General features: G+C 47.1%; 1 protein-coding gene across 3 annotated transcripts; it reads right to left on the bottom strand.

Moving 5' to 3' along the window:
* Positions 1 to 591: 591 nt before the first annotated feature.
* Positions 592 to 26,189, bottom strand: clns1a (chloride channel, nucleotide-sensitive, 1A). Of its 3 annotated transcripts, XM_055664825.1 has the most exons (7): positions 25,900 to 26,183; positions 22,109 to 22,245; positions 20,771 to 20,887; positions 18,884 to 19,009; positions 11,000 to 11,176; positions 10,069 to 10,135; positions 592 to 1,079 (listed from the first exon to the last, which is right to left on the bottom strand). In XM_055664825.1, coding segments are annotated over exons 1-7 (744 nt in total). In that variant the 5' UTR covers positions 26,019 to 26,183; the 3' UTR covers positions 592 to 1,078. The 3 variants fall into 3 exon arrangements, with proteins under 3 accessions (XP_055520800.1, XP_055520801.1, XP_055520799.1); XM_055664826.1 differs by lacking the exon at positions 10,069 to 10,135 and having other exon boundaries at positions 25,900 to 26,188; XM_055664824.1 differs by lacking the exon at positions 592 to 1,079 and having other exon boundaries at positions 10,065 to 10,135; positions 25,900 to 26,189.
* Positions 26,190 to 26,616: the final 427 nt, after the last annotated feature.

The raw sequence follows: 26,616 nt of genomic DNA, 5'->3' as shown, positions 1-26,616 counted from the left end.
TTCTCCTTCTTTCCCTGAAATACTGTAATTCGAGGGCACAAGCTTCTTTGATTTATTGTTAATCTAGGCCAAAGATAGTTCACCGTGGCCAATTCAGCTCCCAACTGGCCCGTGTGTGGGATGCCAGAGGAAACCAACATGGTCACAGGGAGAATGCCTTGTACTCAAGGAATAAAGAATTCTTGATCTCCTGCTCTACCTCTTGCATTTTATTCTAAACTACGTTTTCTCTGTAGCTGTGAAGCTATTTTGCATTTGTTTTCTCTCTCTCTTGCACCCATGTGAGGTATGATTTGCCTGGAATGCCGGCGAACAAGTTTTTCCACTACATCTCAGTTAAATGACAATAATAAACCTACGAAACAGCACCCAAGGTCAGGATTGAACCAGCGTCTCAGGAACTGTGAGGCTGCGGCACTAAACGCTGCACTGTGTTGTCCTGATGGATGGATGGCTCTTGGGAATTGCTTTGCGAATGTCAGACATTGCCTGACAAAAAACAGGAATTTGAAATAATAAAACTTTAACTTGCCTTCATCTCTGGGGAAAGTACAAGTTTTCTCCAAAAACAGAAGTTTGATGCACACATGATGGTTGTCAACCAATTAATTTTAATTGTCATCAGGTTAACATTTCAGCTTTAAAATAACTTCTAAACAAAATATTGGTCACCAGTTGCTTGGCAAAAAGAAAAGCACAAATCAGAAAACTTGTTACAAACGTATTGGGATTGCCCGTGGGCTCAAACCCTCCCCAGAAGGAGATCTGAAAGCCATTGAGACCAGAGTATCCACACTAGAGTACAAAATAGAAATAGGCTTTACTCAACACCCTAATCTTGCAAAACTCCGTGGTACAAAACGTACACTAAAAGGAAACAGCATTATACTGTACTAAGCATTGCGTGCCACAGTTACACGTAGGGACATGGGTCGGTGGTCAGTACAGAACACACATTACATTTCAACAGGTTAGGTGGCTGTTTTTGTTTTTGTTTTCCTCCGATGTTAATTATTAAAAGTTTCTGTTAGGTTGACCATTCGAAATGTAGATTTTGTCAGTCAATTATCAAGGCGTGTCTGCAAGATAAATGGAAGATCAGGTTAAGAAACATTTGAGTACATTTTAAAAAAGATTCTGTTTTTCAATGAGCAGATAGAACGTAACATAGCACAATGCCTCTACATGCACATAATCCATATCTCTCCATTTATAATATCTGTCTCCACTACCCTTGACAGCACGTTCCATGCACTTACTACACTCTGTAAAAACACTTGTCCCGCACATCTCCTTTAAACTTTGCCCCGCTTACCTCAAAGCTATGCCCTCTAGTATTTGATTTTTCTATCCTGGGAGAAAGGTTCTGTTTGTCTATCCTATCCATACCATACATTCATGTGACCTTTTTGCATTCCAGAGTCTGTCCTTTGGAATATCAAATCCCCTCCAATCCAGGCATTGTTCTGGTAAATCTGCTCTGCACCATTTCCAAAGACTCTACATCCTTCCAGTAGTGGGGTGTAATTTATTTTGCCCAACAGCTCTGTACTTGAGAATGAGAGGGACCTTAGCCAAGAACTGGCATTCTTGCTTTTCCAAAGATAGACACAAAGTGTTGGAGTAACTGGAGTCAGGCAGCATCTCTGGAGGAAAAGGATAGGCAAAGTTTCAGACTCAACACTGCTTTACCTCTTTACTGTCAAAACCCTGAAGGCAGCAGCAGGACTAGAGGCACCTAGGGGATGGTGGGCAAGTGAGAGGTGCAAGAGAGGCAAGTAGAGCAGAGCTGGTTATTGTTAGCGGATCTGTTGAGGACAAAGTGATGAGAGTGAATAGAGGAAGATTTTTTTCCTGCCACCTCTTTCTAGTAAACGTCATGGAGCTAAAGGATATGGGAGTGAGGGCAATGGGTATGCTGCTTGGTTTAGGTTTATGATTTGTCACCTTGCGTGCTGCCCACTCAGATCACATAATACGACACATAAATACACCAAACTCCTACAATAGGTAGAGCAAAGGGAGAGATAGATTGTAGTTCTCAGCACATCAGTTCCAATACCCACTATGAGCTAGAGGTGAATCAGACAGTGCCCTGGTTAATTAAAGAACTGTTCAGAAGTCCGAGTGTGGTGGTGCGCTTGCAAGCTTCTGTACCTTCTACACAATGCGAGTGGGGAGGAGGAGGAGAAGGAATGACCACAGTAGGATTTGGTAGGGACTGTGTGAAATATAGGATGTGGGAGATGGCGGACATTCACAATGATTCCAACTGCAACTCCTGTCAGACTGATGGAGCTATTGGAACTGTAACAACTCATTGGTGGAGCAGCCAAGATATTGAAAATAGTTTTAGATTTAGAGGTATAGCGTGGAAGCAGGCCCTTCGATCCACGCCGACCATTGATCACCGGTTCACGCTAGTTCTATGTTATCCCACTTCAAATCCACTTCCTACACACTAGGTGCGATTTACATAGAGCCAATTAACCTACAAAGCCGCACGTCTTTGGGATGTGGGTGGAACCCTGAGGAAACTCACGCAGTCACAGGGAGAACATGCAAACTCCACACAAACAGCACCCGATGCAGCGGCTCTACTAGCTGCGCTGCCCACTGGAATGTTTAGTGATTTTTTTCCTGCTGCATGACAAACTGACTTCTGTGGCAAGGGCAGAACTACAGAATGATCCTTTAGCTCACTGGCGCCAGGATCAGAATGTCTCTGATCAGGTACAGAACATTCTGAAGGGGGAGGGAGAACATCCAGTACACATATTGGTACTAATAACACACATCGGAAAGAGGATAAATACAAAGTGCTGGACAAATTGCTCTGAAGGCCAGGATAGAGTGGATATGGAGAAGATGTTTCCATTAGTGGGAGAGTCTAGGGCCAGAGACCATCGCCTCCGAATAAAAGGACGGATCTTTAGATAGATGAGAAGGAAAGATAGATCAGCCATGATTAAATGGCAGAGTCGACTTGATGGGCCAAACAGCCTAATTCTGCTCCTACAACCTATGAACATGAATCCAGCGGGTCAGGTAGCATCTGTGGAGGGAACTGGATAGACAACATTTTGCATCAGGCACCTTAAGACTCGTCTGAAACTACTCTCTTCACTTCAGTTTAGTTTGCCACATGTACTGAGGTACAGTGAATGGCTTTGCCATCCAGAGCTACCAAAGCAATATTTAAAATTATGCCCCAAGTTGGGGTGGGCATTATAAAACTAAACATATTAATCTAGTCAACGCATTCTTATAGGAATTAGGGCGGCAGTGTCTCAGTGGTAGTGTTGCTGCCCCACAGCACCAGAGACCCAGGTTCGATCCTGACTAGGGGTGCTGTTTGTACGGAGTTTGTACGTTGCCCCTGTGACCGTGTGGTTTTTTGTCACCAGGGGTGCTTCAGTTTCCTCCCACACCACAAATGAGCAGGGTTGCAGGCTAAGTGGACTCTGTAAATTGTCTCTAGTGTCTAGGATAGAGCTGGTGATCGTTGGTTGGCACGGATTCAGTGGGCCGAGGGCCTTTTTCCAGGCTGTATCACTAAACAAAATCTAAACTGAGGGAAAACAAGTTAAGAGAACGGGTAGATAAAATAGGTCAAGCGAGCCACGTAAATTAATCGTTCCACTTTGTTGAATCGTAACACACTCGAATCAGTGAAGCAGAAATGTTTAAATACTGAGTAACTATTTCAAGCCAGGAGAGTCCAAGGATCAGGGCCAAAAATGTACTGTGTGGACAGTTACCAAGTCATAGCTGGTAGAGCTGCTGCCTCACTGTATCCAGAGACCTGGGTTCAATTTTGACCTCCATGCAGTGTGGAGTTTGCACTCTCTCCCTGTGACTATGCGGGTTTCCTCCACATGTTCAGAGTTTCTCCCCCATATAAAAGACCTGCGGTTAATTGGCCTCTGTAAAATTGCCTCTAGTGTGTATGGAATGGATGCGTATGTAGTATGACATCAATGCATCCTTGATGGGCTGAAGGGCCTGTTTCCATGCCGTACCTCTAAACCTAAAAGAACAGTCTTAGAATAAAGGGGAGGCCATTTAAGACTGAGGTGCGAAAAAAAACTTTTCACCCAGAGTTGTGAATTTGTGGAATTCCCTGCCACAGAGGGTAGTGGAGGCCAAATCACTGGACGGATTTAAGAGAGAGTTGGATAGAGCTCTAGGGGCTAGTGGAGTCAAGGCATATGGGGAGAAGGTAGGCACGGGTTATTGATTTGGGATGATCACCCATGATCACAATGAATGGCGGTGCTGGCTCCAAGGGCCGAATGGCCTCCTCCTGCACCCATTGTCTATGTTTCTATGTAACTAGGCTGATAGGCTTGGAGAGTGCGGTTGTAGAGAGGATGTTTGCACTAGTGGGAGAGTAGGAATAGAGGTTACAGCCTCAGAATTAAAGGACGTTCTTTTAGGAAGAAAGACGAGGAGAAATTTATTTAGTCAGAGGGTGGCGAATCTCTGGAATTCTTTGGCACTGAAGGCTGTGGAGGTCAAGTCAGTAGATATTTTTAAGGCAGAGGTAGATAGATTCTCGATTAGTACAGGTGTCAGAGGTTATGGGGAGGGCAGGAGAATGAGGTTAGGAGGGAGAGATAGATCAGCCATGATTGAATGGCGGAGTAGACTTGATGGGCCGAATGGCCTAATTCTATTCCTATTCTTTATCACCTTATGATAAAGCTACTGCCTTACTGCACCAGCAACTCAGATCATGTATGACCTCCAGTGCCGTGTGGTCACAAGGAGAACGTGCAAACTGCACACTGCACGGTGTGGGTTTCCTGCAGGTGCTCTGGTTTCCTCCCATATTGTTCGGTAGGTTACCGGCTATTGTAGATTGAGTAGTAAAATCTTTGGAGAGCTGACTGAATGCGGGAAGGTTAAATAGTAGTGTAAACGGGTGCTTGGTGGGCCAATGGGCCCCACTCCTCTCACGTCAGGCAGTGAGTTCAGTGTATTTGGAAGCAGCCGGCCAAATCTCACATGTGAACAATAACAGTAGCTTGAGACGTCAGCCCGTTTGCTTTCCAATTGCCAATGACACTTAAAATAGGCAAGACTTATACAGTGGTTGATTGAATTGAGACATGGCATAGAAACAGTGAGGTGAGCCAACCATCGATCACATGGTCACGCAATTTCTGTTTTCCAGCTGTCTCATTCACCACCTCATCTCCATTCAAAAGGTACGCCATTTTATTCTGAGGCTGCACCCTCTGGCCCTAGTCTCTCCCACTTCTGGAAACATCCTCCCCAATATCCACTCTATTCAGGACTTTCATTGTATCAAACAGATTCCCGAGGTTTACAGGGAAATTACGTCCAATATAGTTGCTCTGTCCTGGTATCGAGACTGTGTTGGGAAGCTCCAACGGTGCAGAGGTTCGACCAGCCACGACCTGGTGTCCGATCGCTGGCCGGCGCGGGGATCTGATATCTCCCCCCCCCCGATGCAGGAGCTGATGATCCCGATATGGAGGGCTCGCCCGCCGGCTACGGGAGTAATATCGTCCCGTCAACGGAAGGCTCGAGGCCCTCAACAGCGGGAGAACAAAGAAGGGAAGAGAATGAACTTTTTTTTTCGTCATCCATCACAGTGAGGGTTGTGGAGGAGTCACTGTGGTGGATGTTGATGTTAAAATATATTTTATGTGTTCTGTTGCTTTTTATTTGTCTGTATGACTTGGTAAATTAAATTCCTTGTATGTTGCATAATTGGCTAATAAAGTATGATTGTATTGTAGTGTATTGATGAGATTAATGTTGAAGGAGATTTAAATGACAGAACACAAAGTTCTTCCGACAGGGTGGAGATCAGAGGAGTGCAGCTTTACCCAGCCCACTCACGGCCTTGGAGTTTAATCCTTATTGAAACTTTACAGCCAAGGAATAACTGATACCCGTCAAATATTCCTAAATATTACATCTGTAAGAAATAATGGAGAGCTGCAGGTCTACACCAGCATGAAAAACAGACTAACAACTTTCACTATTATTTTTTCACAACAATCATAATCATACAGCGTGCAAACAGGCCCTTCGGCCCAACATGCCTCATCCTCACTAGCCCCACCTGCCTGCGTTTGGCCCATATCCTTTACACCTGCCCTACCCATGTACCTGTCTTAATTGTTTCTTAAATATTGCATTAATCCCTCCCTCAACTATCTCCTCGTTCCATGCACCCACCAACCTTTGTATGAAAACATTACCCCTCAGATTCCTATTAAATCTTTTGCCCTTTATCCTCTGGTTCTCGAATCCCCTACTCTGGGCAAGGGACTGTGCATCTACCTGATCTATTCCTCTCATGATTTTATACACCTCTATAAGATCACCCCTCACTCTCCTGCGCTCCCAGAAATAGTCCCAGTCTGCTCAACCTCTCCCTAGCTCAGACCCTCGAGTCCTGGCAACACCCTCGAAGTTACACTCTTGTACATAGCACATAGCCCTCTCATTGTGCTTATGTATATGATTTTACTGGACAGTGTGGAAACCAAAGCATTTCACTGCATAGTTACGTGTGACAATAAAGTACTATTGAACCTTATATACCACTGAATAACTCAAATAAATCCTGATAAAATGTTTCAAATGACCTTTGCTTTTCCATCTTAATGAGCGCTAACTCAGATAAACCTGATTTGTCACGCACGTCGTGAAGGTTTCAATTACTTCTGAGGCTACGTGGGCAAGAAGCACCGCAAAGTCTGGTGCATCCAACCTACCTCCCTCCCCGTATCACAGCACGGTTTGGGAACAGCTCCATCCAAGACTTTAAGAAATTGCAGAGTTGTGGATGTAGCCCAGGCCATCACGCAAACCAACCTCCCTTCCGTCGATTCCATCTATACCTCACGCTGCCTCGGCAAGACCACCAGCATAATCAAGGACCAGTCTCACATCCAGTCATTCCCTCTTATCCCCTCGTCATCGTTGAAAACATTAGCGACGCAGTGGTGCTGGTTTCCAATGGGAACGATGACAGACGCACCACACATCTCTGTCCTCCAGTTCCTGCGGGCTTCCGCCACTGGAAGTATAGGATGTTGGTGTGTGTGTGTTTTATCATCGTTCTTTACAATGCCGTGTACGACAGTGATCGCAACTTCTACTGAAGTGTGGATGGCCGTTGGCTCGCTAGGAGCTCATCCGCCCTTTGACAGGTCTTGTTTTTGGTCCTGCTGGGGGTCCACAGCCCCCTCCACACCTGGCAAACCAGGTGGGGGAGACGGTTTAGTCGCCGACCATGGAGCAGGTAGCATGGGATTACATGGTACCTGTGGCGGGGGCAACTGTCCCTGACCTATCCCCTCTCCCATCTGGCAAAAGGTATAGCAGTTTCAAAATGTGCACCTCCAGATTCAGGGCCAGTTTCTTCCCAGCTGTTATCTGGCAACTGAACCGTCCTCATCAGTTAGAGAGACTTTCTGACCTGACATCTGCCCCATCGGAGACCTTTGAATTATCTTTATTCAACTTTGTTGAACTACAATGTTATATCTCTGCATTAAACATTATACCCGTTACCCTTTGTGCACTATCGTGTTCATTGAGTCTTTTCTTTGACTGGATAGCACGCAAGCAAAATCTTTTCACTCTACCTCGGTACACATGACAATAATAAATGTCTTCCCAGCTATTATCAGGTGACTGGTTCTATCAACTCTAGAGAGCAATCCTGAGCTATCTACCTCGTTGGAGACCCTCAGAATATCTTTAATCGGACTTTATATCTTACACTAAACGTTATTCCCATTATCCTGCATCTGTACACTGTGGATGGTTCGACTGTAATCATGTATTGCCTTTCCACTGACTGGTTAGCATGCCACAAAAGCTTTTCACTGTACCTCGGTATACACATGACAATAAACTAGACTAAGCTGAGGGTGGCACACAGTTGTAGAATTGCTGCCTTACCGCGCCAGAGACCCGGGTTCGATTCTGACAACGGGTGCTGTCTGTAAGTCGTACATTCTGCATGTGAACGGGTTGGGTTTTTCTCCGGGTGCTCCAGTTTCCTCCCACACCCCAATGATGTACTGGGTTGTAGGTTAATTGGCTTCGGCAAAAAAATTAAATTGTCCCTGGAGTGTAGGATAGGGATAGTATACAGAGGACTCGATGGGTTGAAAGGCCTGTTTCCATGCTGTATCTCTAAACTACAATGTTATATCCTTGCACTAAATGTTGTACCCTTTATTTGAATACTGTGGACTGCTTACAATACAATATAATATTTATTGTCATTTGAACCTCAGTGCGGCTCAAACAAACTCTGTTTCTACAGCCATACAAACAAAAACGATTCCTACTCGACACACCATTTTAGGCCACGCCGTTTTTATGTAGTCTTTTTGTTGACTGAATAGCCTGCAGGTTAAAGGGTTTTATTGTACCTCGGTACACGTGACAATGTTAAATTAAACTAAACCCCCCCCTACCCCAGTAAATTATCCACCAACAGTACCGTGCTCAGCGGCAAATCCTCTCTGGTCACTGATCCAGTACCGTCAGCTCTGTTCCAACCGCCAATGCACTTCTCTCCTCAGCTCCCCAGACCTACAGCAACAGCAGGTACACAAAAAAGCTGGAGAAACTCAGCGGGTGCAGCAGCATCTATGGAGCGAACGAAAAAGGCAACGTTTTGGGCCGAAACCCTTCTTCAGACGCTCCATAGATGCTGCTGCACCCGCTGAGTTTCTCCAGCTTTTTTGTGTACCTTCGATTTTCCAGCATCTGCAGTTCCTTAATAAACACTACAGCAACAGCACTCTGGTCTAGTCAAACAACTAAAGGGCCTGTCCCACTTGGCTATTTTTTCGGCAACAGCCGGCGTCATATCAGTGTCACCAAACGATTTTGAACATTTCAAAATCCATCGGCGACAAAAAAAATGTTGCGACACTTGAAAAAAACATCGTCACGCTGCAAATTTTTCGGTGACCTGATACGTCAGTCAATGATGCCGGCAGTCACGGAAATAAATCGCCAAGTGGCATAGGTCCTTAAGACCATGCTACTTTAATGGTTCAATTAAACCACTCACCTGTACCTAGGTACGAATGAAGTACACTTTTTTTTTGCATACAATTAAGGAACAATCTTAGTCTCCATTGGCACAATCATACTTAAGTACAAGAATAGATGACACTGAGGCAGTACACAAAAGTCATCACGTTCCTGGTGCAGGTCAAAGTTGTTACAAATGTAGTGTCTTAATTTAGCAATAAAGGCCTGTTTCCCTGGCGGCAGCACTAGGTTGGAGTTGCAGCCTAGCCTGGCCTGGCCTGGCCTGGCCTGTCTCCACAGATGCTGCATGACCCGCTGTACATTCCTAGTGCTTGCTTAGAGCAACTTCAACAGCTACAGCAGGGTAGATCTATTTTAGGTAACGGGAAGAATATGAATCTAGGCTTGCATATCATCCTCTCCTCCGTTACCAAGAAGCCTTTACGATTTTTCTTTTATCATTTTCCTTTGTCATTTTAAAAAGAAAAGCAAAAAACTGCTGGGAATACTTAACCCGAAGCATCAGCTATCCAAGTTCTCCAGAGATGCTGCCGGACCGGCGGAGTTACTGCAGCTTTTTGTGTCTATCTCACTGAAAACCATATCATTATGGGGATGGCGCAGCGGTAGTGCTTGCTGCCTTCCAGCGTCAGGGCTCCGGGTTCTATCCTGACTACGGGTGCTGTCTGTACGGAGTTTGTACGCCCTCCGTGACCATGTGGGTTTTCTCCAGGCGCTCCTGTTTCCTCCCTCACTCCAAAGACATGCAGGTTCATAGGTTAATTGGCTGTAGTAAAAATTGTAAATTGACCCTAGTGTGTAGGATAGTGCTAGTGTAAAGGCTGGCTGGCATGGGCTCGGAAGGCTGAAGGGCCCGTTTCTGCACTGTATCACTAAAGTCTAAAGGGCATTCAATCTTTTACTGTGAAACTTTACAGCTGGAACGTGGGCAGGGAAGAAACAGCCAGTCCATTGCAAAGAGGTGTGGTAGACAAGAGTTAAGGTGAGTTTAGTAGCTTTTACCAGTGATCAACATCAGCATCGTCAAACTGCCCAGCCTCCACATGCGTGGCATCTACCTCCATCCCATCTGCAGAGAGAAGTTACAGGCCGTTAGAGTTACAGAGTAACTGTGCTACAACTGTAGCCCCAATCTTCCAACCTACCTCATTGCGGCTAGTGCACCTTTAAAAATAGAATCTGCACTTTGTAATGGTGTAACTTGATAATGCTATACCCTAGATAGACACAAAATGCTGGAGTTACTCAGCGGGACAGGTGGCATTTCTGGAGAGGGATGGGTGATGTTTCTGGTCGAGACCCTTCTCATGCACTCTGGTAACACAGGGAACTGCAGATGCTGGTTAACAAAAAAAAAAAAAAACACACAAAATCCTGGAGTAACTCAACGGGTTAGGCAGTATCTCGGGAGAACACGGATGGGTGACATTTCGAATCATAACGTTTCGGATCCTCACAAAAATTGTCACCTATCCATGTTGTCCAGAGATGCTGCCTCCAGTAACCGCTGAGTTACTCCAGCACTTTGTGTCTTTTTCTGCACTGTGGTATATTTCCCTTTGCGCAACCTGCTGGACTTGTGTATGGTTTGATTGTACTTGTGTATGATATAACCTGGGAGACCGACACAGTGGCGCAGCGCTAAGCTGCTGTCTTACCAGAGGAGCTACAGTTGCTTATTTAATTTAGACATACAGCGCAGAAACAGGCCCTTTGGCCCACCGAGTCCGTGCCGACCAGCGATCCCCGCACAGTAGGGACAATTTAACATTTTTTACTAGCTTATTAACCCACAAACCTGTACGCTCTTGGGAGTGTGGGAGATCTCGGAGTAAACTTACACGGTCACGGGGAGATCTGGCACTGTAAGGCAGTAACTCTACCGCTACGCCACCGTGTCGCCCACTACACCGTTGCGAGGAGCTCTCCTCACCTTCGTTGTCGGCGGCCGAGTCGTCCGTCCGCACTCCGGCCATGTGGAAGGGCTGCTGGCTGACCGACTGGGCCAGCATGCCCTCCAGCCTCTGCAGGGTGGCGTGTCCCTCCGGGTTCAGGCGGGAGAAAGCTTCGTCGTAGGTGCAGAAGGACGGGATGTCTCCCTGGCCTCGCTCTGTTGGGGAGGAAGGATGATGAGGTTTAAAACAGGTTCCATTCAGTTCATTCTATTGCCACATGTAACGAGCTACAGTAAAACGTTTTTGTTGCATGCTAACCAGTCAGTAGAAAGACAATACATGATTACAATCAAGCCATTTACAGTGTACAGATACATGATAAGGGAATAACGTTTAGTGCAAGGTAAAGCTAGCAAAGTTGATCAAGGACACCAACGAGGTAGATAGTAGTTCAGCACTGCTCTCTGGTTGTGAGCGGATGGTTCAGTTACCTGATAACATCTGGGAAGAAACTATCCCTGAATTTGGAGTTGTGCGTTTTCACACTTCTGTACCTTTTGCCTGATGGGAGAAGAGGGAGTGACCGGGGTGCGACTCGTCCTTGATTAAGCTGCTGGCCTTGCCGAGGCAGCGTGAGGTATAGATGGAGTCCATGGAAGGGAGGTTTAGCTGCAAACTTGGCGGCCCCACTCCAGAACAGTCCACAGAGCCCAGATGGCCAGGGTGATCCAGAACTAAACCATCTTTCCCGTCCCAACAACACACAGCCCGAGAAGTGACTAGATCAGAACACCCAAAGATAGACACAAAATGCCCCAGTAACTGGACAGGCAGCGCACTGGGGAGTAGGAATGGGTTTGATGTTTAGCATTGAGACCCCTCTTCACACTTGGCCTAAAACGTCACCCATGCCTTCTCTATAGAGATGCTGAGTTACTCCAGCATTTTGTGCCTATCTTTGGTGTAAACTAGCATCTGCAGTTCCTTCCTATACAGAGTTCAGAACCTATCCAGCTTCCCACTGGGTGACTCAGGAATAGGGTTGCCAACTGTCCAGTATTAGCCGTATATTGGGCTAAATTGGTTTGTCCCGTACAGGACCGCCCTTGTCCCGTATTTGACCGCTACTATTCGGGTCGAGGGGACTGTCTGGTCGAAGCATCCAGCCCCGCCTCACCCGTCCCGACGTAGTGCAGCCCATGGAGTGCAGCAGCAGCAGCAGCAGCAGCAGCAGCGCCTCGCCCGTGGCCCCGTCGGTGGGCAGCCCGGCCAGCTGTCCAACCTTCGGGCCTTTGCTTACCGCCGACACCACCGCCACCCCTCCTTCTCATGGTCAAAACTCCTCAGCTGGCCCGCAGGCTGGGCTTTGTGTGCAGTCCAGCACCCGGGCCAACTCATCATTCACTCAGCCACGGCCGAGTCTTTCAACAAATTGCCGTCGGGGAATTTGTCCCGTATTTGGGAGTGAGAAAGTTGGCAATCCTACTCAGGAACCACCACAGGCATTGTTTGTCCAGTTTAGAGAGTATAGTGCAGAAACAAGACCTTCGGCCCACCGAGTCTGCGCCAACCAACAATCGCCCTGTACACTAGTTCTACCTTACACACTAGGGACAATTTACAGAAACTAATTAACCTAACAAACCTGCATGTCTTTAGAATGTGAGAAGAAACTGGAGCACCCTGGGAATACCCACGTGATCACGGGGGAAGAATATACCAACTCCGCACAGATGGCACCTGTTGTCAGGATTGAACCTGGATCTCTGGCGCTAAGGCAATCAATGTTACTCTGAGGGTAGGAACATTGAAAACTCCAAATATATAGGCAACTTAACCTACAAACCCCCACTCCTGTGCACTCATTTCTCCCTCCCACCTTCCCTTTCCTACCTTATCTCTCACATTTGATCTTTTCATCTCTGTCCAACTATTTGCCTATCAAAACCGCCTCCCCTCACCAATCACGTTCCAGGGCACTGCAGGGACTTGGTGGGCATAAAGGCCTGTTTCATAGAAACATAGAAATTAGGTGCAGGAGTAGGCCATTCGGCCCTTCGAGCCTGCACCGTCATTCAATATGATCATGGCTGATCATCCAACTCAGCATCCCGCACCTGCCTTCTCTCCATATCCTCTGATCCCCTTAGCCACAAGGGCCACATCTAACTCCCTCTTAAATATAGCCAATGAACTGGCCTCGACTACCCTCTGTGGCAGAGTTCCAGAGATTCACCACTCTCTGTGTGAAAAAAGTTATTCTCATCTCGGTTTTAAAGGATTTCCCCCTTATCCTTAAGCTGTGACCCCATCTAGCCTGTCCAACCCCTTAAGAATTTTGTAAGTTTCTATAAGATCCCCTCTCAATCTCCTAAATTCTAGAGAGTATAAACCAAGTCTATCCAGTCTTTCTTCATAAGACAGTCCTGACATCCCAGGAATCAGTCTGGTGAACCTTCTCTGCACTCCTTCTTTGGCAATAATGTCCTTCCTCAGATTTGGAGACCAAAACTACGCAATACTCCAGGTGTGGTCTCACCAAGACCCTGTACAACTGCAGTAGAACCTCCCTGCTCCTATACTCAAATCCTTTTGCTATGAAAGCTAACATACCATTCGCTTTCTTCACTGCCTGCTGCACCTGCATGCCTACTTTCAATGACTGGTGTACCATGACACCCAGGTCTCGTTGCATCTCCCCTTTTCCTAGTCGGCCACCATTTAGATAACAGTCTGCTTTCCCGTTTTTGCCACCAAAATGGATAACCTCACATTTATCCACATTATACTGCATCTGCCAAACATTTGCCCACTCACCCAGCCTATCCAAGTCACCTTGCAGTCTCCTAGCATCCTCCTCACAGCTAACACTGCCCCCCAGCTTAGTGTCATCCGCAAACTTGGAGATATTGCCTTCAATTCCCTCATCCAAATCATTAATATATATTGTAAATAGCTGGCACTGAGCCTTGCGGTACCCCACTAGTCACTGCCTGCCATTGTGAAAAGGACCCGTTTACTCCTACTCTTTGCTTCCTGTTTGCCAGCCAGTTCTCTATCCACATCAATACTGAACCCCCAATGCCGTGTGCTTTAAGTTTGTATACTAATCTCTTATGTGGGACCTTGTCGAAAGCCTTCTGGAAGTCCAGATACACCACATCCACTGGTTCTCCCCTATCCACGCTATTAGTTACATCCTCGAAAAATTCTATAAGATACGTCAGACATGATTTATCTTTCGTAAATCCATGCTGACTTTGTCCAATGATTTCACCACTTTCCAAATGTGCTGCTATCCCATCTTTAATAACCGACTCTAACAGTTTCCCCACTACCGATGTTAGACTAACTGGTCTGTAATTCCCCGTTTTCTCTCTCCCTCCCTTCTTAAAAAGTGGGGTTACGTTTGCTACCTGCCAATCCTCAGGAACTACTCCAGAATCTAAAGAGTTTTGAAAGATTATTACTAATGCATCCACTATTTCTGGAGCTACTTCCTTAAGTACTCTGGGTTGCAGCCTATCTGGCCCTGGGGGTTTATCGGCCTTTAATCCATTAAATTTACCCAACACCACTTCCCGACTAACCTGGATTTCACTCAATTCCTCCAACTCCTTTGACCCGCGGTCCACTGCTATTTCCGGCAGATTATTTATGTCTTCCTTAGTGAAGACGGAACCAAAGTAGTTATTCAATTGGTCCGCCATATCCTTGTTCCCCATGATCAACTCACCTGTTTCTGACTGCAAGGGACCTACATTTGTTTTAACTAATCTTTCTTTTCACATATCTATAAAAACTTTTGCATTCAGTTTTTATGTTCCCTGCCAGTTTTCTTTCATAATCTATTTTTCCTTTCCTAATTAAGCCCTTTGTCCTCCCCTGCTGGTCTCTGAATTTCTCCCAGTCCTCTGGTATGCTGCTTTTTCTGGCTAATTTGTACGCATCATCCTTCGCTTTGATACTATCCCTGATTTCCCTTGTTATCCACGGATGCACTACCTTCCCTGATTTATTCTTTTGCCAAACTGGAATGAACAATTTTTGTAGTTCATCCATGCAGTCTTTAAATGTCTTCCATTGCATATCCACCGTCAACCCTTTTAGAATTAATTGCCAGTCAATCTTGGCCAATTCACGTCTCATACCCTCAAAGTTACCTTTCTTTAAGTTCAGAACCATTGTTTCTGAATTAACAATGTCACTCTCCATCCTAATGAAGAACTCAACCATATTATGGTCACTCTTGCCCAAGGGGGCACGTACAACAAAACTGCTAACTAACCCTTCCTCATTACTCAATACCCAGTCTAAAATAGCCTGCTCTCGCGTTGGTTCCTCTACATGTTGATTTAGATAACTATCCCGCATACTTTCCAAGAAATCCTCTTCCTCAGCACCCCTGCCAATTTGATTCACCCAATCTATATGTAGATTGAAGTCACCCATTATAACTGTTTTGCCTTTGTCGCACGCATTTCTAATTTCCTGTTTGATACCATCTCCAACTTCACTACTACTGTTAGGTGGCCTGTACACAACACCCACCAGTGTTTTCTGCCCCATAATGTTTCACAGCTCTACCCATACCGATTCCACATCCTCCAAACTAATGTCCTTCCTTTCCATTGCATTAATCTCCTCTCTAACCAGCAACGCTACCCCACCTCCTTTTCCTTTCTCTCTATCCCTCCTGAATATTGAATATCCCTGGATGTTCAGCTCCCAGCCATGGTCACCCTGGAGCCATGTCTCCGTGATCCCAACTATATCATAGTCATTAATAGCTATCTGCACATTCAACTCATCCACCTTATTACGAATGCTCCTTGCATTGAGACACAAAGCCTTCAGGCTTGTTTTTACAACACTCTTACCCCTTATACAATTATGTTGAAAAGTGGCCCTTTTTGATTTTTGCCCTGGTTTTGTCTGCCTGCCACTTTTACTTTTCACCTTGCTACCTATTGCTTCTACCCTCATTTTACACCCCTCTGTCTCTACGCTCACACATTTAAGAAACCCTTTCCCTTTAACTCCATCCTCCACTATCCCATTTGACACCCCACCGCCCTTATTCATGCTGTATCTTTCAATTAATGCAATAAGCCACAGGGCGGCACGGTGGCACAGCGGTAGAGTTGCTGCCTTACAGCTCCCAGGTTTGATCCCGAACACGGGTGCTGTCCACATGGAGTTTGTACGTTCTCCCCGTGACTGCGTGGGTTTTCTCCGGGTGCTCCGGTTTCCCCCCGCATTCCAAAGAAGTGCAGGTTTGTGGCTTAAAATTGGCTTCTGTAAATTGTCACTGAAGAGCAGGACTGAACAATGGCGCGGGTGATTGCTGGTCGTCATGGTCTTGGTGGGCTGAAGGCCTGTTGCCACGCTGGTATCTCAAAACTAAACTAAGTCCTGGAAATGTATTGCAAGGGAGAGGTTGGCAACGTTTGCTCAGCTACTGCCCTCTGGTGGTTGAAACCAAAATATCCACGATTCAACCAAAATTAATTAAATCCCTTTGAAGTATTACAACTAGGGACCACTTAGATAATGTAAGCCCAGCCTGCACCACTGTTTAGTGAGATCGATCATCATACCAGCACCACTCTCCAACAGTCATATGGAACAAAACAGACCCTCTGGCTCAAACAAGATGCCCCATCTACACATGTCCTATTTTTCCACGTTTGGCCCAGATCCCTCTAAATCTTTTTTAGTTTACATACATGGCTAACCTAGAACATGGCGATCATCGATCACCCCTTCGCACATTAGTTCGATGCTATCCCACTTTCACATCCACTCCCCACACACTCGGGCCAATTTTACAGAGGCCAATTAACCTAAAAAACCCCCGCATGTCTTTGGGAAGGAGAAAACCGGAGCACCCGGAGGAAACCCACTCGGTCACAGGGAGAATGTGCACACTTCTACACAGATAACACCTGAGGCCAGGATCAATACAATACTTTATTAGCCAAGTATGTTTTGCCACATACGAGGAATTCCATTTGCCATACAGTCATACAAATAAAAAGCAACGGAACACACAAAATATATTTTAACATAAACATCCACCACAGTGACTCCTCCACATTCCTCACTGTGATGGAAAGGCGAAAAAAAAGTTCATTCTCTTCCCTTTTTTGTCCTCCAGCAATCGTGTGCCTTTAGCCTTCCGTTGTCGGGACGATCTTACTCCCGTAGCCGTTGGCAGGCCTCCGCGACGAGGTGATCAGCTCCTGCATCGGTCAAACCTTCCTCGTCGTTGGAGCTCCCGACTCGGCCTCTCCCGTGAACGCGAGCTCTCGTTGTTAAAGTCCGCAGGCCGCGGTTGGAGCGATCCCAGGCAAGGGGTCAGCTCCGGTGTTAAGTCCACACCCCGCGGAGGGACTCAAAGTCAGTCCCGAGCAAGGCAAGGCCGCCAGCTACTTCGATGTCAGCTTTCATAGCAAAAGGATTTGAGTATAGGAGCAGGGAGGTTCTACTGCAGTTGTACAGGGTCTTGGTGAGACCACACCTGGAGTATTGCGTACAGTTTTGGTCTCCAAATCTGAGGAAGGACATTATTGCCATGGAGGGAGTGCAGAGAAGGTTCACCAGACTGATTCCTGGGATGTCAGGACTGTCTTATGAAGAAAGACTGGATAGACTTGGTTTATACTCTCTAGAATTTAGGAGATTGAGAGGGGATCTTATAGAAACTTACAAAATTCTTAAGGGGTTGGACAGGCTGGATGCAGGAAGATTGTTCCCGATGTTGGGGAAGTCCAGGACAAGGGGTCACAGCTTAAGGATAAGGGGGAAATCCTTTAAAACCGAGATGAGAAGAACTTTTTTCACACAGAGAGAGGTGAATCTCTGGAACTCTCTGCCTCAGAGGGTAGTCGAGGCCAGTTCATTGGCTATATTTAAGATGGAGTTAGATGTGGCCCTTGTGGCTAAAGGGATCAGAGGGTATGGAGAGAAGGCAGGTACAGGATACTGAGTTGGATGATCAGCCATGATCATATTGAATGGCGGTGCAGGCTCGAAGGGCTGAATGGCCTACTCCTGCACCTATTTTCTATGTTTCTATGATGTGAGGCCGCAGAGCGACCGGATATACGACCAGAAAACCAATCACATCTCTGGCAAGGTAAGAGACTGAAAAAAAAGTCCCCCCCCCACGTAAAACAAACCAGAGAACATTTACACAAACTTTTAAGACACACTAAAAATAACAAAAAAAAGATGAAAAAACGGACACAGTTGGCAGGGCTGCCAATCGTGCAGTGCCCCCTGGTGGTAATTAAAACCGGGTCTCCACCCATTATACCTGAGTTTGACTTGATACAGTTTATGTATGGTATTAACTGATTTGATCAGATAGCAAGCAAAACAAAGCTTTTGATTGTACCGATACAACATTTAAAAGACATTTGGATGGGTACATGGATGAGAAAGGTTTAGAGGGATATGGGCCAAACGGTGGGACTAGAGTAGATGGGACATCTTAATTGGCATGGACAAGTTGAGCTGAAGAGCCTGTTTCCGTGCTGTGTGACTCGATGGCTCTACCTGACGTGACAAAAGCTGTAGGAAGGAACTGCAGAAGCTGGTTTAAATCGAAGAAAGGCACAGAATGCTGAAGTAACTCAGTGGGGCAGGCAGCATCTCTGGAGATAAGGAACAGGTGACGTTTCAGGTTGAGATGTCTGAAGAAGTCGCCCATTCCTTCTCTCCAGAGATGCTCCGCGTCCCTCTGAGTTATTCCAGCATTTTATGTCCATCTACACGTGACGAGAATATACCTCGATCCTAATGGTAGGCACAGGTGCCAAGATCCGACAGGGTTGGAAGTGGCATACGACCTTTAAACAGGAAAGTGACATTTTTGCCCAAATAATTGTGAAGCAAAGGAAGGAGCGTTCACCCACCGTGTGCCTCAACATCATACTCCTCTCCCTCCTCATCGTCCTCCTCAAAGTCGTTCTCCGAGTCCGAGTCGTCGGGGTCCGGGTGCAAGGCCTGGCAATCGCACATGGCGGTGAACATCTGGTCCACTGTGAAGGAACGGCAGGCAGGCAGCATAAACCGGCAGCAAAGGACTCGTCTTAAGAGGAGGTGAACCTCCAGCGTTTTGGCTGGGGGAAACTAGCAACACTTCTGCACATCCTTCTGCAGTCGTACAGGGCCCTAATGAGACCACACATGGTGTATTGTGTGTAATTCTGGCCTGGAAATTTGAGGAAGGACATTCTTGCTATTGAAGGAGAGCAGCGTAGTTTCACAAGGTTAATTCTGGACATTGAGTGCAACGTAGGTTCATTCCCGATGGCGGGACTGCCATGTTGAAAGAATGGTGCGGCTGGGCTTGTATTCACTGGAATTTAAAAGGATGAGAGGGAATCTTATTGGAATATATAAGATTATTAAGGGATTGGACACGCTAGAGGCAGGAAACGTATTCCCGGTGTTGGGGGAGTCCAGAACCAGGGTTTAAGAATAAGGGGTAGGGTATTTAAAACAGAGATGAGGAAAAACCTTTTCACTCAGAGTTGTGAATCTGTGGAATTCTCTGCCTCAGAAGGCAGCGTGGGGGGCAATTCTCTGGATACTTTCAAGAGAGAGCTAGATAGGGCTCTTAAAGATAACGGAGTCAAGGGATATGGGGAGAAGGCAGGGACGGGGTACTGATTGTGGATGATCGGCAATGATCACATTGAATGGCGGTGCTGGCTCGAAAGGCCAAATGGCTAAGGGGATCATATTGTACAGAGAGGCACAAAACATAGACCATAGAAATTAGGTGCAGGAGTAAGCCATTTGCCCATCGAGTCTACTCCGCCATTATATGATCATCTATGATCATCCAACTCATAGTATCCCGTCTCCTGCCTTCTCTCCATACCCCTGATCCCTATGGCCACAATCTGTCACATCTAACTGTCTTTAAAATAGCCAATGAACTGGCCTCCACAGCTACCCTCTGTGGCAGAGATTCCAGAGATTCACCACTCTCTGTGTGAAAAAAGTTCTTCTCATCTCAGTTTTAAAGGATTTCCCCCTTATTCTTAAGCTGTGACCCCTTGTCCTGGACTTCCCCAACATCGGGAACAATGTTGCAGGAGGCAGGAACTCTCTTTGGGGTACTGATTGTGGATGATCAGCCGTGATCACAGTGAATGGCGGAGTTGGCTCGATGGGCTGAATGGCCTACTCCTGCACGTATTGTCACTCCGGCACAACTGGTAGACCATATGACACAGGAGCGGAATTAAGCCATTTGGCCCATCGAGTCTACTCTGCCATTAGCTGATCTATCTCATTGTTTCCCATAGGACCCCCATTCTCCTGCCTTCTCCCCATAACCCCTCACTATTCAAGAATCTGTCAATCTTGTCTTTAAAAATACCCAATGACTTGGCCTCCACAGCTGTCTGTGGCAATCATCTTCCACAGATTCACCTCCATCTGGTGAAAGAAAAAATCCTCCTTCTCTTTCCTAAAGGTACGTTCTTTACTCTGAGTCTGTGCACACAGAGATGTGGATCAATTAAACTAGCCCATCCACTGTGTTTGTGGAGTTTCACACTCTCTTTGTGTGGGTGGGTTTCCTCCCACATCGTTAAAATGCGTGTGGGTTTTAGGTCAATGGCCCTGGGAAAGTGCCCCTAGATTAAGGTGTGGATGTGAAAGTGGGATAACACAGACTAGTGTGAACGGGTGATCAATGGTCGGCGTAAGGGCCCATCAACTGTTATGGGGCGAACGCAGGAGGGAACGGAGCTACTGACAGCATTTACATCAGACCTGGTACTCACGTGCTGTTTTGTCCACCGGTACAAAGCGAACTTCGGTGATGGGGCTGGCGTCTTCATCTTCCTCTGCCTCCTCTCCATCTGATGCCTTTTCTTCCATGTTTCCTTCTTTACTCCCGTCTGTCACATGCAGAGATGTCAATCAATTAAACTAGCACCACCAGTGTTTCCCGATCTCATAACTTGCTCCCGACTGGTGGCTTTCCGCCGACTGGTTAGCATGCAACAAAAGCTTTTCAATGTACCCCGGGTAAACGTGACAATAAACAGAACTCTGAAACTCTCATAGACATCTTTTGAACTTCAGCAGCACTTTGTTTTGGAGAAACATAGAAATAGGTGAGGATTCGGGTCATTAGGACCTTTCTTCTGCACCCCACATCATACTGAAGGGTCTCGATCCCCAACTCAGTCACCCGAAACTTCTCTCCATACCCCCTGATCCCCTTAGCCACAAGGGCCACATCTAACTCCCTCTTAAATATAGCAATGAACTGGCCTCAACTACCCTCTGTGGCAGAGAGTTCCAGAGATTCACCACTCTCTGTGTTTAAAAAAATTTTCTCATCTCGGTTTTAAAGGATTTCCCCCTTATCCTTAAGCTGTGACCCCTTGTCCTGGACTTCCCCAACATCGGGAACAATCTTCCTGCATCTAGCCTGTCCAACCCCTTAAGAATTTTGTAAGTTTCTATAAGATCCCCTCTCACTCTCCTAAATTCTAGAGAGTATAAACCAAGTCTACCCAGTCTTTCTTCATAAGACAGTCCTGACATCCCAGGAATCAGTCTGGTGAACCTTCTGAACCTTCTCTGCACTCCCTCTATGGCAAGCATCTATGGAGTGAAGGAATAGGTGACAATTCGGGTTGAGACCCTTCTTCAGACCCCACATCAGTCTGAAGGGTCTCGACCCGAAACGTCACCCGAAACTTCACTCCATAGATGCTGCCTCACCCGCTCTGTTTATCCCATTTTTTTGTCCCATAATTCGATTTCTCCAGCATCTGCAGCTTCAAGGCAAAAATAGATACAGATATATGTGGCATGGCAAAAAGATTTAGAGGGATATAGGGGCCAAAATCATTAGATGGGCCTAGTGTAAGTGAAGAAATACTAGATTTGCGTGGGCAAGTTTGGCTGCCTAATGCATTTTTCTATGCTGTATGATTCTATGACTCTACATTTTAAATGTTTAAAACTATGGATACCAAAACCTAAAACCAGCACCGAACACTTCCTAGAATGAAGGTAGACATAAAATGCTGGAGTAAACTCAGTGGGTGAGGCAGCATCTATGGAGAGAAGGAATGGTTGACGTTTCGGGTCACACACTGACTCACCCCCCAGCTTGGCATTCACCATCACATACAGGTGCTCCTGTGGATAAACCGTCACGTCTCGGGACACCGCGTGTAAACTGATGGTCGGATATTCCAGGGAGAATCCCATACCAGATCCATCAAACCAAGATAGTCGGCTGCAAGGCAAAACAAGATACAGATATGAATGAACAAATGGCATGAAAACAGAAACATTCCATGCTATAGGAGGGATGTCATTAAGTTAGAAAGAGTGCAGTGAAGATTTACGAGGATTTGCCAGGATTCAAGTGCCTAATCAATGGAGAGAGTTGCCTGTGTGTAAATGTAATGTAATTATGTGAAGCACTTTGGGGTCAATGCAAGTTGACTAAAAATGTGCTATATAAATAAGATTATTATTATTATATTATTATCGTTCAGATTTAATCCCAACAGTTGTGAGGACTACAAAAAGGTCGTAGGCAATAGGAGCAGAATTAGGCCATTCGGCCCATCGTCTACTCCGCCATTCAATCATGGCTGATCTAGCTCTCCCACCAAACCCCATTCTCCTGCCTTCTCCCCTTAAGCCCTGACACACATACTAAGCAAGAATCTAAAGGTAGACAAAAATGCTGGAGAAACTCAGCGAGTGAGGCAGCATCTATGGAGCGAAGGAATAGGTGACATTTAGGGTCGAGACCTTTCTTCAGCAAGAATCTATCGATCTCTGCCTGAAAAATGGAAAGAAACAAAGAGCCAATGACTCTTATGAAGTGCCAGAAATGTTGACTGCCCATTTCCCTCCACAGATGCTGCCTGACCTGCCACGCAGAATTGAATGGTACCGTTTTGCCACATGTATCTAACAATAGGGGAATTACTTTTCTACACACAGTTGGTACTGATTCTAATGCAGTTTATACAACTCTGTCAGCTGGGTCAAATCATACTGTACATGAGCACACAACTCTGTGACAGCCTTGTATCCAAGTGAAGCTTCATGTCGATGCCAGCAACACCCTAGCCCGTTGATGAATGAAATCATCGGAGCAAATGATAGCATCGACAGAATCAACCCCCCAATTTAAAAGTAACGTTGGCAAAGGCTCTGCCACGTCGCCGGGTCACACAAAGGATGGAGAGTTCTTCCCACACTGCCTGGGATCAAAGCCAAAGCTTCAACGATGGGCTGTCTCGGAGGAAGCAAATGAACATGGGTGGCGAAAATGCCAGTGGAATTTTGATGCAACAACCCACATGCAGCCGATAGTCAGGGAACAGGAAGAACTGTGTAGAAAGGGCTGAAGAAGGGTCCCGACCCGAGACGTCACCCATCCTTTTTCTCCAGACATGTTGCCTGGCCCGCTGAGCTATTCCAGCATCTTGTTTGCCCACGTAACTGCTACCCCAGGAGCTTCGACCAATAATCCTCCCCCCCCCCTCACTTCTTGTTTAGTTTAGAGATACAGCATGGAAATAGATCCTTTGCTCACTGAGCACATGTCGACCATCCATCACCTCTTCACACCAGTTCTATGTTATCCCACTTTCTCATCCACTCCCTGCACACTAGAGGCAAGTTACAGGAAGTAAATTCATCGTCTTTTGGGATGAGGGAGGAAACCCACATGGTCATGGGGAGAATGTGTAGCAGTGGGTTATAATCCAGCTGGATGCTTTCTATTGGGAGGTTAATATAGGCAGTTGGCTTTAGCTTTGCGCCACTGGGCTGTAAGTATTTTACCTTGTCTCGGCAGTTTGGTCTAAATCATGAAACTCCATGAGTACTGCACATAGCATGATTAGTGGACGTGTGTAGGAAGGAACTGCAGATGCTGGTTTAAACCAGAAGGATATAAAACATCAGCCATATCATAGAAACATGGAAAATGGGTGCAGGAGTAGGCCATTCAGCTCTGAGCCAACACCGTTCTTGCCACCAAAGCTCACATTTATCCACATTATACTGCATCTGCCCACTCGCCCAACCTATCCAAGTCACCCTGCAGCCTCATAGCATCCTCCTCGCAGCTCACACTGCCACTCAGCTTTGTGCCATCCGCAAACTTGGAGATGTTACGTTTAATTATTTTGTCTAAATCGTTAATATATATTGTAAATAGCTGGGATCCTGGCACTGAGCCTTGCGGTACCCCACTAGTCACTGCCTGCCATTCTGAAAAGAACCCGTTAATTCCTACTCTTTGTTTCCTGTCTGCCAGCCAGTTCTCGATCCTGTCAATACCCTACCCCCAATGCCATGTGCTCTAATTTTGCACTAATATTTTGTGTGGGACCTTGTCAAAGGCTTTTTGAAAGTCCAGATACACCACATCCAATGGATCTCCCTTATCCATTCTACGTTGCATCCTCAATAATTCCAGAAGATTGCTCAAGCATGATTTCCCCTTCACAAATCCATGCTGACTTTCACCGATCCCGTCACTGCTTTCCAAATGCGCGGCTATTTCATCTTTTATGATTGACTCCAGCATCTTCCCCACCTCCGATGTCAGGCTAACTGGTCAATAATTCCCTGTTTTCTCTCTCCCTCCTTTCTTAAACATTGAGGTCACATTAGCTACCCGCCAGACCACAGGAACTGATCCGGAGTCTATAGAACACCAAAGATCACCAATGTATCCACGATTTCTAGAGCCACCTCCTTGAGTTCATTGGGATGCAGACCATCAGACCACCTGGGGATTTATCTGTCTTCAGTCCCAACAGTTTACAACAACATTTCATGACTAATGTGAATTTCCTTCAGTTCCTCCTTCATGCCAGATCCTCGGTCATTCATTCATTTGTCCTATGTGCCTTCTATATAGCTCTCTTTTCCCTTTCCCCTGACTCTCCGTCTGAAGAAGGGTCTCGACTCGAAACGTCATCTATTCTTTTTCTCCAGACATGCTGCCTGACCCACTGAGTTACTCCAGCTTCTTATGTCTATTGCTGGAGTTTTACGACAAGCCCAGGGAACATGAGCTGAACCGCCGAGCGAGAATCCAACTTTTAGCAAAAACAATCGTCCACTTTTCCCTTTCACATTGCGGCTATTGTTCATGAGCTGCAGAGTCAGCAGACTGCAGGATCGAGGCACTTAGCCGCTTTGCCCTCAGGCTCCGAGCTGGCCGAAGCGCTTGTACGAACCGCGCATACGCCGAGAGAGAGCGGGTCAACGTGTGAGCGGGACACGGATTCGCAGAAGGGTGGTGAATCTGTGGAATTAATGTGAAAAAGACGACTGTGGGGGCTAAATTAATGGATATTTTTACAGCGGAGATCGACGGATTTTAACTTATTACGGGTGTCGGGGTTATAGGGTGAAGGCAGGAGAATGGGGTTGAGTGGGAGATAAATCAGCCATGATTGAATGGCGGAGTAGACTTGATGGGCCGAATGGCTTAATTCTGCTCCTAGAACCTATGAACACGCAGCACTGACTGGGGTTGGTTGGCACTCCACCATCGCTGGGGACCAAGAGAACAGCGGTAGAGTTGCAGCGATGGAGAGGGCGGTGGAGGGCCGGTTCTCTGGATACTTTCAAGAGAGAGCTAGATAGGGCTCTTAAAGATAGCGGAGTCAGGGGATATGGAGAGAAGGCAGGAACGGGGTACTGATTGGAGATGATCAGCCATGATCACATTGAATGGCGGTGCTGGCTCGAAGGGCCGAATGGCCTCTACACTCCTGCACCTATTGTCTGTGTTTCTATGTCATTGACTCTCCCTCCTCTCCCCTCTTCAACTCCCTCACCCTCCAATATTCCCCCCGTTACACCCTCCCCCCTCTCTCCCCGGGCCGGGTCCCGGGCTGGGCCTCACCTCTCGGCGATGTACAGGGTGCCGGTGCCCAGGCCCAGTCCGTCCATCACGGCCGCGATCTCGGGCTGTTGCAGCCGCACGCCCTCGGCCGGGGGCGGGAAACACTGCAGGAAAACCATGGCCTGGTCTCGCCCGGGCCCTCGGAGCCCCTTCCCCTTCCCCTTCTCCTTCTCCTTCTCCTTCTCCTTCCCCTTCTCCTTCCCCTTCTCCTCCCGCCGCCGCCGCCGCCGCTGCTGCTGCAGTCACCGCCCCGACCCCGGGCCCACGGAGCCGCCGCCGCTTCCCCTTCTCCCGCTCCTCGCTCAGCGCTGCATGCGGCTCCCCGTGGCAACGGCCACCCGCTCACCCGCCAGCCCACAGCGCCGCCACAGGCCGGGAGGTGTCATTGCTCACTCCGCAGCGCCGCCACAGGCCGGGAGGTGTCATTGCTCACACCGCAGCGCCGCCACAGGCCGGGTGGTGGAGCGCCACCACAGGCCGGGAGGCATCATTACTCACACCGCAGCGCCGCCACAGGCCGGGGGGTGTCATTCACGCCGCAGCGCCGCCACAGGCCGGGAGGCGTCCTTGCACGCGCCGCCACAGGCCGGGGGGTGTCATTGCTCACACCGCAGCGCCGCCACAGGCCGGGAGGTGTCATTGCACACACCGCAGCGCCGCCACAGGCCGGGGGGTGTCATTACCCACACCGCAGCGCCGCCACAGGCCGGGGGGTGT

This window comes from Leucoraja erinacea, chromosome 45 (assembly GCF_028641065.1).
Source record: "Leucoraja erinacea ecotype New England chromosome 45, Leri_hhj_1, whole genome shotgun sequence".
NCBI classification, from domain to species: Eukaryota; Metazoa; Chordata; class Chondrichthyes; order Rajiformes; family Rajidae; genus Leucoraja; species Leucoraja erinaceus.
This window is presented reverse-complemented; position numbering and strand designations above follow the sequence as displayed.

Bases quoted from the DNA above. Each gene is read 5' to 3' on its own strand.
- clns1a (XM_055664824.1), bottom strand. From the start codon at position 26,018: ATGGTTTTCCTGCAGTGTTTCCCGCCCCCGGCCGAGGGCGTGCGGCTG. The intron at 22,246-25,899 runs GTGAGGCCCAGC...TTTGCCTTGCAG, and splicing joins ACCCTGTACATCGCCGAGAG to CCGACTATCTTGGTTTGATG. The intron at 19,010-20,770 runs GTGAGTACCAGG...GTTCCTTCACAG, and splicing joins ACCGGTGGACAAAACAGCAC to TGGACCAGATGTTCACCGCC.